Genomic DNA, 13,715 nt, shown 5'->3' on the forward strand with positions numbered 1-13,715 from the left:
CTGAATATGCCCCCCAAACTCTGATCTTTGAAATATTTTCCCCTTGAAATTGACTAAATTTACTTATAAAATTCATTCTGTGCGAATTCTGTGAAATTCAACACTTTACCGTTTACACTGTCATGACATTTCTGGGGAAAAAATGATTTATGCAGGGCTCTACAAATTATATATCCACCTACCATTTTTGTTACATGCCTTTCAGAGTCCCTGGCCTATCTCACAGCTGCAACCCATGGCTTGGATGAAGAAGCTGAGAGTCTGAAGGAGACGTTTGATCCGGAAAAGGAAACGGTTAGTGGATCAGCTATTGCTTCCTGCCCGGTCACAAGCTCCATCAGGAAGAGGAGAGGATAATAGTGGGAGTTAGCACTGATGCTGATGAGATTGAAGCCTTAGTTGACACTAAGTTCCCTGAAGGAACTGTTCCCTCTCCAGGCAGGGCTGAGACCAGCACCCTGCGTTACGGGGAGGGGAGGCTAAGCCAATGGTTTACTTTCCATGGCCTGTAGTTATGGATCTTCTCTCTTTTCAGATTCCAGACATTGACCCCAATGCGAAGCTGCTCCAGCCTCCGCCTGCTATCATGCCTCTGGACACTAACTGGCCATTGCTCACTGTCTCCAAGGGATTCTTTGAAGGAGCAATTGCTAGCAAAGGTAGCGTTGCCTACTGGGACTGTTGTATTAATATAGATGGAATAAATGGCCCAAAAAGTCAAAGGTGTTAACCAGACCCAGTCACTGTCCAACGTTAAACAGGGTTAAGCAAGGTCTGGGGTTTGCTATACAGACCTCAGCCTGCTTAGTACCATGGCAGGCCCGTTATTGAAAATCCTTTTAGCTTTTTATTAAAGATATACAGAAAAGAAGGAAACCAGTTTAAAGCACTGGAAATGTAAAGGATTAAGGGAGACTTTCGTTTTAACATCCCTTCTTCCTTTTCCCTTTAGCGGAAGAGAGGTTTTAGACCAAAACCCCACCTTGTTTGACAGTCTCTGATATGGTATGAAAGATGGTAATAATCATCCTTTTGGGGAAAAGAGAAGTTAGTTGAGATGTGGTGGGGTGGTCGTCGTTGCTGCTGTTAAAGTCCGATCCCGCTTCCAAAAAGACAAGACAAAAACACACGCACAAGGGGAAAGAAAAGAACAGCAAAGATAGAAAACGAGGCTTCTGTCTCTACTACTGACTTACACTTGCAACCTCCCTGCTGGAAATATGCAGGTCCAGAACACAGTCTTATCAGCCACTCTGAGACCTGGCGAACTTCTGCCAGCATCGGGCTGTTTACAGCATTGCTTTTAGCTGCCTCTCTGGTCACAGGCTTACAGCACTGTTGCAAAATATGTAGTCTTGGCCAGCTAAGGGAGTGAATGAGTGATCCTGTCCCTTTCCCTAGGCAAAGGAGGGGCGTTAGCTGCTGATATTGATATCGACACTGTTGGGACCGAAGGCTGGGGAGAGGATGCTGAGCTGCAGCTGGACGAAGGTGAGAATACATGAGCAGCCCTCAATGTAGGGGAGTGTTCGTGTGTGTGTGTGTGTTCGTGTGTGTTCCCTCTCCAGCAAAGTTCTGACTGTGGTTCTGTTGCAACGTGCAGATGGCTTTGTGGATGCTGGGGAAGGCTTTGGAGACGAAGCCCTCGGCAAAGGACAGGAGGAAGGAGGCGGATGGGAAGTTGAAGAGGATTTGGACCTTCCACCTGAACTGGTAAGGAGCTGTGGGATCGGGAGGTGTTCTTGGGAGGAATCAGGAGACTCAACCCTTGAGAGAGAGGGCTGGGCTCTGGGGAAGCAAGGAGAACAGGAGGCCACATTAACATGACCCAGGTGGGATGTTTCTGCCGACATCAGCAGCAGTGAAAGGGTTAATGCCAACATTTAAATTGTCATCAACGCCCCACTGTGAGGTCTGGGGCAGTTCACACCCCTGAGTTACTGTTCCAGGCTAGTGGCAGCATCACCAGGTGGCTTCACACTTGGTTCATGCTGATGTTTTTCCTCCCCACTGCCAGGGCTAGAAATTCCATTTTAGGTGAAAGCCAAGATTTGATGGCACGGTTTTTCAGCTAGGGCGCGGGCGCTGTGGCTGTGGAGGCGCTGGGCTCTGGTGATTGAGTCATGACAGCTCTTTGGCCTAGGAAATGCATGGAGGGGTGTCAGACCAGCCCACGACCCAGCTGGCCCCTTCTTGGCAGCTTCAGCAGAGAGCAAAGATTGAAGGGGCCACGGAAGCTAAACTCCCCTCTCCTTTTAGAAGCAATTCTTGAGATTAGGGTTGAAGCACACTGGGGTGAGCTTTCCCCATGCTGTCAGTCTGCAGAGCTGTCAGTCCCCAATGTGGCATTGGCTAGCTGTGGCTTCGTGTGACTCGGTCACTCCAAGGCTAATCAGTGCCCTGTTTGTTCCCCTAGGATGTCCCTGCTGGCCCGGCAGGAGGAGCCGAGGATGGATTCTTTGTGCCACCCACCAAGGGCACCAGCCCAGCTCAGGTAACAGGACAAACCCGCCACGTCTTGCTCTGAAACATTCTCTCTCTGGCACCAGCCTTTCCTGGCCCAGCCCTTCCTGCTCACCTTCATGCGCTGGTTAACAATCTGGCGGTGCCTTGTTGGGAGAGGTGGCTGGAGCACTGCTGTTGTTGTCGAATGGGATGTGAGTCTGTTGAGGAGTGTTGGGCAGGTGGGACGCACACACACTGCCCCTCTTGTAATGCATTTCCTCCTCTCCCGTAGGTCTGGTGTAACAATTCCCAGCTGCCTGTTGATCACATTCTGGCTGGCTCCTTTGAGACAGCCATGAGGGTAAGTTATACCGGAGGTTCCTGGTGATCCTGTTTGTTCCTTTGCCTCTGACCCCTTCCAGCAAGGGGCAGAGGGGTGCCAGCCGATACGGGGCGTTCAAGACCTGATGTATTGATCATGCAGTAGTTTCGTGCCCCATGCTGTTCAGTTTGAAGGACAGATTTAGAGGTCCCTTCTCGGGGCGATGTGTTAATCCCTCTCCAGTGTGCTGGGAGTTCATCCCCATTGCCCTCCTGTGACTGCCTGGTAATGCTGGATTAACCTCACGAATGAAGAGGAAAGTTTCTTGGCTAAAGCTCAGGACTCCTGGGTTCTCTTTCAGTCTGTGCTGCAGACTCACTGTGCCTGCTTGGATAAGTCACTTCTCCCAGGGCTTCAGTTTCCCCAGGTGTAAAGCAGAGGTTTTATAGGTGGGGGGGGGGGGGCAGATGTGTGTGAGGATGAGATCCCACATCTAGGCTGTGGAGGGCGCTGGGCAGCTCTTCTGCAGTCACCAGCCCATAAGTGTTGAGCTTCTCTTTTCTCTCCAGCTCCTCCACGACCAGGTGGGAGTGACTGACTTTGGCCCCTACAAGCAGCTGTTCTTGCAGACCTATGCCCGGGGCCGCACCACGTACCAAGCCCTGCCTTGCCTCCCCGCTGTGTACGGATACCCACATCGCAACTGGTGAGCAGCGTGGGGAGTCCGGCCTCTCTCTTCAGGCCTCTTTGCCGTTTCCCCTGCGCCGGTCTTACCTGACGCTTCCCTTTGTGCTGCTTTCTGGAGGGGTGGTGGTTTGTTACCTTCTGGTTAGCGCTCCTTATGTGCAAGTCATTTTCTAACCCCTGCCTTGTATTGCCGTCCCTTTCCCCTAACGTAAACCAGGACCAGCGGCCAAAAGCAAACTGGGTTTTAAATGGCTCAGTGTTAATCAGCGGAGATGTGGATCTGGGACCAACGCCTCTGTTGATAGCACGAGCTCCAGGGAGAATTCCATCCCAGGGCACTTTGCTGATGCTGGTTAAAGCAGAAGGACTTGGTTACCCGGCTCCCCTGGTTAGACCTTACACAGGGTGATGCAGCTGGGGTTAGCGGTCCCCTGCCACCTGCTGCGGGTTCTTCTGGCTGAGCTAGCCCGGAACTTCGGGCATCTGGAAGCACATCCACTGCCCTCTGCAGGGGGAGCTGAGGCACTATGGATAGTGACCCAGATTTTCCCAGCATGCACCAGTACAGCCAGTCCAGCTGCATGAGAGGCTTAGAGACCCCAGGGTGGTTACCACACAGCTGTGATGGCAGAGGAGTGGCAGTGTGGACCTGGTTTAGCCAGGTCAGCATGGCACTGACTGGTTGCACTATAGTGCAGATGGGCCATCAGGGTAACATTGTCCTCCGTGGTCTGGCTGGCCTCTTGGTTAGTTCCCATGTTCTGAATGAAGCCTCCTGCCCCTTCCCGCACCTCCAGGAAGGACGCCGGGTTGAAGAACGCCCTCCCGGCCGTTGGCCTGAAGCTCAACGACCTGATCCAGCGCCTGCAAGTCTGCTACCAGCTCACCACGGCCGGCAAGTTCGAGGACGCGGTGGAGAAATTCCGCTCCATCCTGCTAAGTGTGCCGCTGCTGGTGGTGGATAACAAGCAGGAGATCGCCGAGGTGATGGGCACGTCTCTCCCTGGCTCCCATTCCCCTCCCTCTCGGGGAACAGCAGGTGAATGGTGCCTGACTCTCTCTCCTCCTCGCCACAGGCCCAGCAGCTGATCGCCATCTGCCGAGAGTACATCGTGGGGCTGTCGATGGAGATCGAGAGGAAGAAGCTCCCCAAAGAGACCCTGGAGCAGCAGAAACGCACCTGTGAGGTAAGGAAGCTCCACTGCACTCCAGTTATTGTGGCCAGGACTCCTGGGTTCTGTTCCTGGCTCTGGAAGAGAATGGGGCAGTGGTTATAGGAGACTGGGAATCCTGAATTCAATGCCCAGTCCCTCTTGTGAATTCTCTGTGTCGCCTTGGGAGAGTCACTGGGCCTCAGTTTCCCCATCTGTGAAGCAGGCCTTATACTGACTGCCTCCTATACCGTTAGCAACACTGTTTGTCAGCCTGAGGCTGACCTGTCTACGGAAGGCCCAGTCCTTTGCCCATTGAAATCAACGGGCGTTTTGTCATTTGCTTGAATGGAACCAGCCTTAGTCCTTTGCCAGCTGAGCATCGCTCGCCTGGCGTGTTCTGCTTGCCCAGGGCCACGTCCTGCAAGGTCTGTTCACCCCACTCACGGTCACTGTGCTCATTTAGGTGTGCAATGATCGACTCAGTAGGGAGGTCATGTGGCCTAATGGCAAGAGTATGATTACGGGTCTCAGGAGACTGGGTTCTGTTCCCAGCTCTGCAGCTGACCTGCTGGGTGACCCTGAGCACGTCACTGCCCTCTCCCTGGGCCTCGGTTTCCCCATCTGTACAATGGGATAATGACGCTGATCTCCACTGTGAAGCAATTTGAGATGTGCTGATGAAAAGGGCTGTGGAAGGGCTAGGGATGATGATGATGATGTTTATTAACCCTGTGTCTGAAAGGGGGAACCTGTTGCTGGTTTCCTGTGTGGGGCATTATTCCCCTCCTGCTCCACTCTGCTGGGCTTGTCCCCTGTTGTGCTGGGACGGGAATCTCCTCTCAAGATGTCACTCTTCATCTTTGCTCCAAGAGGTAACTGGCAAACGCTGCCCCTAGTGATGGTTTTCTCTCTCTCCGGCTTCCCCCAACGCAGATGGCAGCCTACTTCACCCACTCCAACCTGCAGCCCGTCCACATGATCCTGGTGCTGCGCACCGCCCTCAATCTCTTCTTCAAGCTCAAGAACTTCAAGACAGCTGCCACCTTTGCTCGCCGGCTCCTGGAGCTGGGCCCCAAGCCCGAAGTGTCACAGCAGGTAAGTGTGTGGGGACGACGACTAATAGCTCTGTCTGTGGGTCCTGGAACACAAGCAGCCTGGGGTACTGAGGCCCCTTCACTCCACATTGGGAGCAGGTTGAGCAGGGCAAAGCCAAGTGGGGGCGGGAATGGAGCGGGAAGCGGGGAGGTGTCTCAGCTGGGATGGTGGGGATGTATGTCTCAGGCAGGGAGGCTGTGCTGGGAGGGAAGGATGTTCGCCTGCCTTGAAGGCTGCATGAGGTTCCCTGCTATGTATAGCAGAGATGTGGCCAGGCTGGAGCCGTTCCACCTACCGTCCACTCCGTCGTTCCTGCTCCCTGCGCTCCGCAGCTGCTCTCCACTCGCTATTGATGCTTCCCCCTTCCCTCCCCAGACACGCAAGATCCTGTCCGCCTGCGAGAAGAACCCCACCGACGCCTACCAGCTCAACTACGACATGCACAACCCCTTCGACATCTGCGCTGCCTCCTACCGGCCTATCTACCGCGGCAAGCCGGTGGAGAAGTGCCCGCTCAGCGGTGCCTGCTACTTCCCCGAGTTCCGGGGACAGATCTGCCGAGTCACCACGGTAAGGACGCCGCTCGTGGCAGCTCCTCCTCCCCCACCTCCGGTCCTTGGCTCTTTCTGACAAATTGTCACTGCTCCCTGCCGATGGCGCTCGGTAAATGTTTCCCTTGATTCATGTTGAGTCTCGGCAGGGGAATGGCTCAGAAGCGGAGGAGGGAACATGTGACTGGCCCAGGCCTTGAGACTGAAACATCGATGGTCCCTGGAGCCCCAGGTTCCAATCCTAGCAGGTTCAGCTCAGCCCTTCGTCCTTCCCAGGGCAGGTGGATCTGAGCTGAGTGGGACTCTGGTGAGGCCTTTATCTCCCAGCTCCCATTTGCTCTGCAAAGGTTGTAATGATCGCCTGGCACTTTGGGAGCTGCTGTTTTGCCCTGGTGTCCTGTCCCAAACATCTCACCCCACTGCCACTGGTACCCCAAGCTGCCTGCCCCTCTTCTCGTTTGAGTGGGGCAGTGAGTAGCTGGTGCTGCAGTCCCACTGATGTCCTTTGGAGTAGGATTTTGGTCTGTAGGAGGAGGCTGGGTGTCACGAAGCTGGATGTGGTTGAGGTGAGGTTATCAAGCTGTCTCTGTCCATCACAGCACAGTCAGTCCCTGCAGCGTGCACTGGAATGAGCTCTCTTTGCCGGGAACCCCAGGCTTGTCCTTGGTTCGCTGAGTTGCTGTTGACCATTCACCATCTCCCTTTTATTCCCTAGGTGACAGAGATCGGCAAAGACGTCATTGGGCTGCGAATCAGCCCCCTGCAGTTCCGCTAAGGCCCTGTCCCATGCCGGGGAGGTGGGAGCTTCCCGCTTCCTCTGGCTTTGCTGAGTCCTGCATCAGGCAGCACAACCCTGAAAGTCTCCGTCTTGTTCCCGCTTGTCCCTTTCTTCATTCCAGCTACTACTCGAACCGCTGCCCTTGGATCCTTTGCACCATTGCTGTGAATGTGCTGCTGTGTGTGATATCTGCCCTTCCCCCTCAGGCCACAGCCAGCAAGCCCCCTCCCCTGAGCGTGACAATAACCTGGGATCCTGCATCAGAAGGTACAGTTCCCCCCACCCCCCAACCCCATTAACTAGAGGCAGCATTGCCCACATCAGAAGAGAACATTCCTTCTGCACAAGAGCCTTTGTTGTGACCCAGAGACCGTATGGAAACCGCTTGAGAATTAGAGACAGTGCCAGGAGCACAATCCCCCACCTCCTCCCGTCACAGATTCCATTCCTCGTGGACTGAGACCTAGACTCAGGGCTCTGAGAAACCCACCTCGGCTTGGACAGCTGGAAAAGCAGCCTGGTTCCAGTCTGAGTATGGCCCTGTGTGGAATCGGGGCCACCGGAGGTGAGCGTTCGTCCTACAGGCCGTCGAGTCCTGATCCAAGGAGGCTCATGGGCTTCGTCTGCCTTTCCCGAAAGGGGTGGTAAAGTGGCCCGGAATCCCAGTACTTTGGTTGATTTTTGTCCCTTAGCAGCTTTCCTGACTTTTGTTCCCTGTTCACATTAATAAAGTGAATTAACCAACCGGAATCCCCCGCCCCCTTTTCCTAGTTTGTCTGTTCTGATCCAGCCTGGAATGGGCTGGTTCTTTCAGCTTACATTGTGTATGTTGTAAGCAACTGGGGCCTGCACGTTTCTTTGCTCCAGAGTACTGCTTCTGAGGGCTTTAAAGGGACGGCCGCTTTCATAAAGCATTCCGGTTTTGCTTTAGAGAGAGCTGAACTCCTCATTCACTGGAAAATTTGGAAGATTTTCCTCTAAGAAATGGCCCCAGCCCAGGCCTAATTTCTTCTGGAGTTTGTCCTGAACAGGGATTAATGACCTGGAGGGAGGGAGCAGGGACCATGGCTCAGTGGCAACCTTGCAACTTGAAGATGAAGAGGGGAAACAATCTGTTAATTGCCAAGTAGGGTTTATTTCGTGTGTGTGAAATGAGGCAAGGAAATTTTGAGAGGTTCTAGGTCAGACAGAAGTGCTGGGCTTGACACAGGAGTCACTGGGTGAGGTTCTGGGGCCTGTGTTGTGCAGGAGCTCAGATGGTCAGAATGGTGCCTTCCCGCTTTTGTTTTTTGTTTTGATATAGATTTTGGGTGTGTCTACACATGAAAATTAATCCAGAATAAGGGAGGGTGAATTTAAAGCAGATTACTTACTCCTGATGAACTCCATGTGTGGGTACTCTCGTTCCAGAACGAATCAGGAATAGCTATTTCGGAATAACTCTCTTTAAGGCGAGAGAGAACTTGTAAATCAGGATTGGATTTTTTTTTTTTAAAGATCTGCCCTAGGAATTATTTTAGGGGAAGTTCTCTGGCCTGTGTACTACAGATCAGATGAGGTGATCACAATGGGCCCTTCTGGCCTCAGAATATATGGCGTCAACATGGCCTTGTTCCCAAAACCCGGTTGCGAAACTCCACATTCCTGTGGAGTGGATCAAGTTTCCCGCTTCTGAGCTTTCGCGACAGATCCTGGGGCCCATTTGAACAACATGTGAAAGTCAGGGCAGGCCTGGAGCATTTCTACCAAGGGGGGAGGGTCTAGTCCAGGACAAGCCCAAGTGATGCCCGAGCACATTTCCATGTGCTTGAGGACACCCCAGTACCACTCACTTCATTGCTCTAGGGGAAGATGCCCCAAGTTTGTGACTTTACAGCTGGCCAGCAGCTGAATGGGGGGACCTGCCATGCTGTTGTGATCTCAGAATTCTCCCCCCCCCCCTTCTGTAATCACAGGCATTTCCCCCTCCTGAGAAGGTCTCATATTGTTCAGACCCTCACTTTTCATCCCTTCTAAGGTCCCTGAAATATCAACAGCCCTGTCCCCCCAGCCCAGGCCGGGAGATAGCCCGTGTCCCTCAGGGATGTTGATCTGCTTTGACGCACCACCAGCTGGCGCTTCACTTATCCAATCTCACGTGTGTACCAAGGATCACTCATGAGAACCCGAGTTATGTCCCGGAATCCTTTGCAACCCTAAATGTTAGTTGGCTGGCCATGGTGCTGCTGCATTGAGCACTGATCAGTCTCACCCTTTAAAATTACATATTGCCCCCCCCCACCCCCATTTCTTCTGCCAGGATCATAACATTCCTAAAACAATCCTCCCTTTGGATTTTTATGGGGCTTGTTCATCAATAGAGCTCACAGCACTTGACAAAAAGTGGATAATTACCATCATCCCCCTGCTTTACAGGTGGGGAAACTGAGGCAGAGAGGGGTGATGTCACATCCCCAGAGCAGCGGCAGCAGCTGGGATAAGACCCAGGAATGCTGGCTCCCAGTTTGGTGTTCGAACCACAAGAACAATGCTGGTTCCTCATCACACCTCCCCTCCCCCACAATTTTTTTTTGGGGGGTGAGGGGGGGGCAGGAAAAAGCAAGACTAGGAATTTTTAAACCATTCTTTTACTGATACAAATGAAATGAGAGCCCCACATGGCCGCTCTGGGGGCAGGCCTGCAGCTCAATGTTGGTCTCGCTCAGGGTGCAGCTGGAATGTTTGTGGGGATGTAGGCGGAGGTCGGGAGAAGGTGGTCACAGCTTCTTGGAAGGTGGGTGGCCGGGGGGGCCCTGCACACACAGTGCCACGTGGCAAGCCACGGCGATGCCCCCGACGAGGTTCAGGAACTCCTGGAAGTCCAGCTGCCCGTCACAGTTCAAGTCGAGCTTCTTCATCATCCGGTCCAGGACGGCCGGGTCCTTCTGGCTCTGCGGAAGATCAAAGAGGGTTTTTACCCATATCCCTGCAGGCAGTCATGGGGAGCCTCCTCCTGTCCTATTGGGGGCCCCCTTCATGGAATTGGGGATTGAGATCCCACAACAAAATAGAAGGGGTGGACTCCACAACCCCCAGCAGACAGCACAGCCGGTTCCCTGCACTGATCAGGAAGGGCGGCCGAGCTGAGACAGGGATGCCTTTTGCACCCTGAGCTTCTCTGGCTTCTGGGGCCAGTGAGTTCCAAAGGGCATGGCTCTTTCCTCCACCCCCTGGGCTCTGTCTGGGGGAGAGAGACATGCCGTAAGGGGGGAAAGGGAGCTGCAATCCGTTCCCTTGTGCAAGGCACCAAAGGGCTGGTGCTTTCCGAGCCACCTTCCCAGGCAAGACCCCCCCCCGGAAGCACTTTTATTCCACCCCCTCCCTCCCCTGGCGTCCTGGCCAGTTACTCAGCAGAGCAGCTGCCAGGTGGTGGTGGTAGCTGGGTGGCCCATAGGAGGGAGGCTGGCCGGGGCGCAGCTCACCTGTGTGAAGGAAGCCAGCTCGCTGTTCATGAAGCTGAGGAACTCCTTCTTGGAGAGCGTGCAGCTGTCGCCTTCGCGCCCGGCGTAGCGCTGGAACACGGCCAGCAGGGATTCGATGCAGCGCTCCGTCTCCGTCGGGGACACCGGAACCTTCGACTGCAGGGACGAAAACGTGTCACTGATGAGCCCCACCCCCAACGGCAAACTCCTGGTCGCCCCGCCCCACCCAAACCCCTCCCAGCTCTGGGAGGGGAGGAGTCCCGGGGCTGGCCAGGGCCCCAGCCAGGATCCCTAGGTTCTCATGCTACGTTGGAAGCACGGTCTAATGGTTAAAGCAGGAGCCTGGCACTCAGGAAACCTGGCTTCTTTCCCGAGCTCTGGGCAGGGACTATGCCACTCCCCTGCTCTAACCACTAGACAAGCCTGGACTTCTAGCTCCTATTTCCCATGCCCAGAGGGAGGGCTGGGTCGGCCGGTTAGAACCAAGTGCTGCTGTTCAGGCTAGCTGTACTCTGCTGGCTACAGACACATAGCCCCAGGGAGTCTGGTGCAATCCCTTTCTGCTCGGCGGTGCCTATGCACTTCCTGCCCCCTCGGACTCGGATGTGGCAAGAGAGACCACAGAGGAGAGACAGCGACCGGCCCGGTGCAGGGACGGAGGTGAATCGAGTGGGGGCTGTGTCAGGCCCAGCAAGCCAACCTCTTCCAACCCGCTGTGGGGCTGCCCCAGGGGAACTGCCATGTTCCCTGGCAGGCCAGGAGCTGGGTGTGTCTGTGCTGAGGTTGTGCAAGAGAGACTCCTTGGGAGAGGTGGTGTCTGGTTTTCTCACTGCTCTCCTTAACATTAATGGGCTTCTGCTGCCAAGAAAACTGCATCCTCCCCAGCTCCCCCTCGTTTGCCATAGGAGAAATTCTGAGGGAAGAGGGTAATGGAAGCAGGGTGGGATCCTGGCGTGATCTGCTCCCTGCTTCCCACAAGGAGGGCAGGGGATACCTGTGAGACGGGACAGGGAAGGGTGACGTGCCGGACTGGCTGGCTTAGCGGGCTGGGGCCTTTCCCCTCGAGGGGGGGGGGCTGCTTCCTACCTCGTCCCAGGGTAGGGGGCGGGATGGCAGCTTCAGGGGATCAGGCGGTGGGATAGCAGGACTGGGGCTCTGTGGGGCAGGGGAAGAGGATATGGGGCCTGCTGCCTCCAGGGCCTGAACGGGCCGGGCCGCCTACGATCCCCTCTGGGTCCTGGCTGGCGCCCAGGCTGCGTCCGTGGGAAGGCGAGGCAGCGCGGCCAGCACCTCGCCGGGACCTGGGCAAAGGAGCCACGTTTGCCTGCCCGCGCCTGGCCTCGCCCGGGGGTATTGGCAGTAGCCACGCTGGCGAGCAGGAGAAAGTTTTGCCTCCAGCCTCTTTGGCGCCGGGTTTGTGCCTTTCCCCAGGCGAGCGGAGGAGGAGGAGGAGGAAGTCGAGGCAGGGCCGGGCTGAGCCAGGCCCCGGGGTGATGTGCGGGCCGGGCCGATGGAGGCAGCTGGGCTGGAATGACTCAGTAACCGAGAAGTCTGAGCAATGACTGAGCGATGTGGGAGGAACCGGGGAGGGGAGAGCCGGGGGGGGGGGCGGATTTCTGCCCCTCCCCAGCCCTGAGTCTCGGACCCCCTGGAGAACCGCTCCCCACGGCTGAAGTTTAGCCTTTTTTTGGTTGTGAGAGCTCGGAAAGGAGCCCCCCCCCAGCTTCCTTAACCCCCCCCGGCCCGCGGGTAAGGGCTGGGCCCTGGGTGCGGTGGGGACCGGAGCACCCGAGACCGAGCGGAGAGCGCGGGGTGGTAGAGAGGAAATGGGGCGGGGGAGACGGGTGCGGGGGGCTGATCAACTTCACTCGCCCTCCCCCTTGCAGCGGGGCAGCCAGGCCTGCCCAGAGAACCCGGGGCCCCCCGCCCAGCTCGGAGCCCGCTACCGCTGCGCCCTGGGCGCAACTCCCCGGCGCGCTGGAAACTCCAGCCCCACGTCGGTGCCTGGCTCCCTGCGGCCGGGGTCGCCCCGGACGGATGCCTGGCCCGGGCCGGAGCCGAGACACCCCCTCTCCCCGGGCACTGGGGGGGCCGGGCCCCTCCCCACTCACCATGGCTGGAGCGGAGCGAGGATCGCGGCGTGCGGGAGACTTTCCAGGGCGCTTTGCCTCTGCGCCCGGCCCGGCCCGGCCAACGCCCTTGGCAGCGGGGCTCGCCTCTCGCCCGGCCCCTCTCGCCTGGTTGGGCGAAGGCTCCGCAGCGGATCCGGACTTGTCAGGTCGCGCAGAGCCGAGCCCCCAACGCCCCGCCCGCAGCCCAGCGAGCGCCGAGAGCTGGCCGTGGCCCGGCCCCTTCTTTCTCTCTTCCCTTCCAGCGCTTCTTTCCTGCCCCACTTGCTGGTTCCCCTCCTCCCCCTTTTCTTTTCTTTCCTTTTCGTCTGCGTTTCCCCACTTCTCTGCTGCCGAGGTGCCGGGGGCCCCCTTTTGCTAGGCAGCGGCTGGGGTCTGTGCCTCTGTTTCCCCAGCGGGGCACAGCCGTGCTGTGACAGTCCCCTAGCCACTGAGGCCCAGATCCTCAAAAGGTCCCCAGGAGCCTAACTCCCATGAATTTCAATCCACCAATGGGCGTAGGCTCCCAACTCCCATGGCAATCCATGGGAGTTCGGACCCTTGAGGACCTGGGGATAACTCTCATGGATTGCCATGGGAGTTGGGAGCCTAAATACTTCAGTGGATCTGGGCCTTAGTTTCCATGCGGCACATGGAGGGGCCTGGGAACTTCAGCAGGGTTAGAATCCAGGCCCTCCAGCTCTGTTAGCCTGTAGGAAAATCCCCATCAGCTCTAGGCAGTATAAGGCTTCTGCCACACAGATGAGCAGTATGGCTTCTAAGCAGCAGAGGGCATTGGTCGCGCACGCAGCAGTTCATTACAACACTTACCTGCCCCACGTGAGTCTCTGGAGGCTGATGGAGTAAGTGCAATATAATATTTTATCAGGCCTACCTGGGCTCCTACAAGGGGAATGGTAGAGACTACTCCTGTGCAGACGGCGCCGTTCCCTGTAACAGATCCTTATCTGACAGAAGTCACCCTGCCCGGCTGGCGTGAGTAAGTGCAGCACCAGTGAGTTCGGGGTGGCCTGGTTGTAACTGCCGTCAAGACTTGGTCTGATGTGCAGGATTTGTTACGAGTGTAGCACCCACAAGCCACGGCTGAGAGCAG

At 56.2% G+C, this 13,715-nt stretch overlaps 2 protein-coding genes across 3 annotated transcripts in view; one reads left to right on the forward strand and one right to left on the reverse strand.

Moving 5' to 3' along the window:
- COPA (COPI coat complex subunit alpha) overlaps nt 1–7,782 on the forward strand; it is a 33,318-nt gene extending 25,536 nt beyond the window's left edge. For both annotated transcript variants that reach the window (XM_067560299.1, XM_067560300.1), the window contains 12 exons: nt 206–294; nt 536–659; nt 1,402–1,491; nt 1,604–1,713; nt 2,417–2,494; nt 2,738–2,806; nt 3,337–3,473; nt 4,252–4,438; nt 4,531–4,641; nt 5,542–5,703; nt 6,079–6,273; nt 6,970–7,782. In XM_067560299.1, coding sequence (XP_067416400.1) covers nt 206–294; nt 536–659; nt 1,402–1,491; nt 1,604–1,713; nt 2,417–2,494; nt 2,738–2,806; nt 3,337–3,473; nt 4,252–4,438; nt 4,531–4,641; nt 5,542–5,703; nt 6,079–6,273; nt 6,970–7,029 — 1,412 coding nt within the window. In that variant the 3' untranslated portion in view covers nt 7,030–7,782. The remainder of the gene's footprint in view (nt 1–205; nt 295–535; nt 660–1,401; nt 1,492–1,603; nt 1,714–2,416; nt 2,495–2,737; nt 2,807–3,336; nt 3,474–4,251; nt 4,439–4,530; nt 4,642–5,541; nt 5,704–6,078; nt 6,274–6,969) is intronic.
- A 1,859-nt stretch (nt 7,783–9,641) lies between these two features.
- On the reverse strand, nt 9,642–12,867 carry LOC137161190 (protein S100-A11-like). The gene is made up of 3 exons (XM_067560301.1): nt 12,605–12,867; nt 10,494–10,649; nt 9,642–9,962 (listed from the first exon to the last, which is right to left on the reverse strand). The coding sequence occupies exons 1-3, from the start codon at nt 12,605–12,607 to the stop codon at nt 9,789–9,791; spliced, it is 333 nt and encodes a 110-aa protein (XP_067416402.1). The 5' UTR covers nt 12,608–12,867; the 3' UTR covers nt 9,642–9,788.
- Between the last annotated feature and the right edge of the window lie 848 nt (nt 12,868–13,715).

Source organism: Emydura macquarii, unplaced genomic scaffold (assembly GCF_026122565.2).
Source record: "Emydura macquarii macquarii isolate MOO-44397 ecotype Brisbane River unplaced genomic scaffold, CSIRO-AGI_Emac_v2 contig_2273, whole genome shotgun sequence".
In the NCBI taxonomy this organism is placed as follows: domain Eukaryota; kingdom Metazoa; phylum Chordata; order Testudines; family Chelidae; genus Emydura; species Emydura macquarii.

Excerpts from the sequence above, each read along its gene's own strand:
- LOC137161190 (XM_067560301.1), bottom strand. Across the intron at positions 9,963-10,493 it reads AGCTGGCTTCCTTCACACAG|AGCCAGAAGGACCCGGCCGT; the intron begins GTGAGCTGCGCC and ends GATCTTCCGCAG.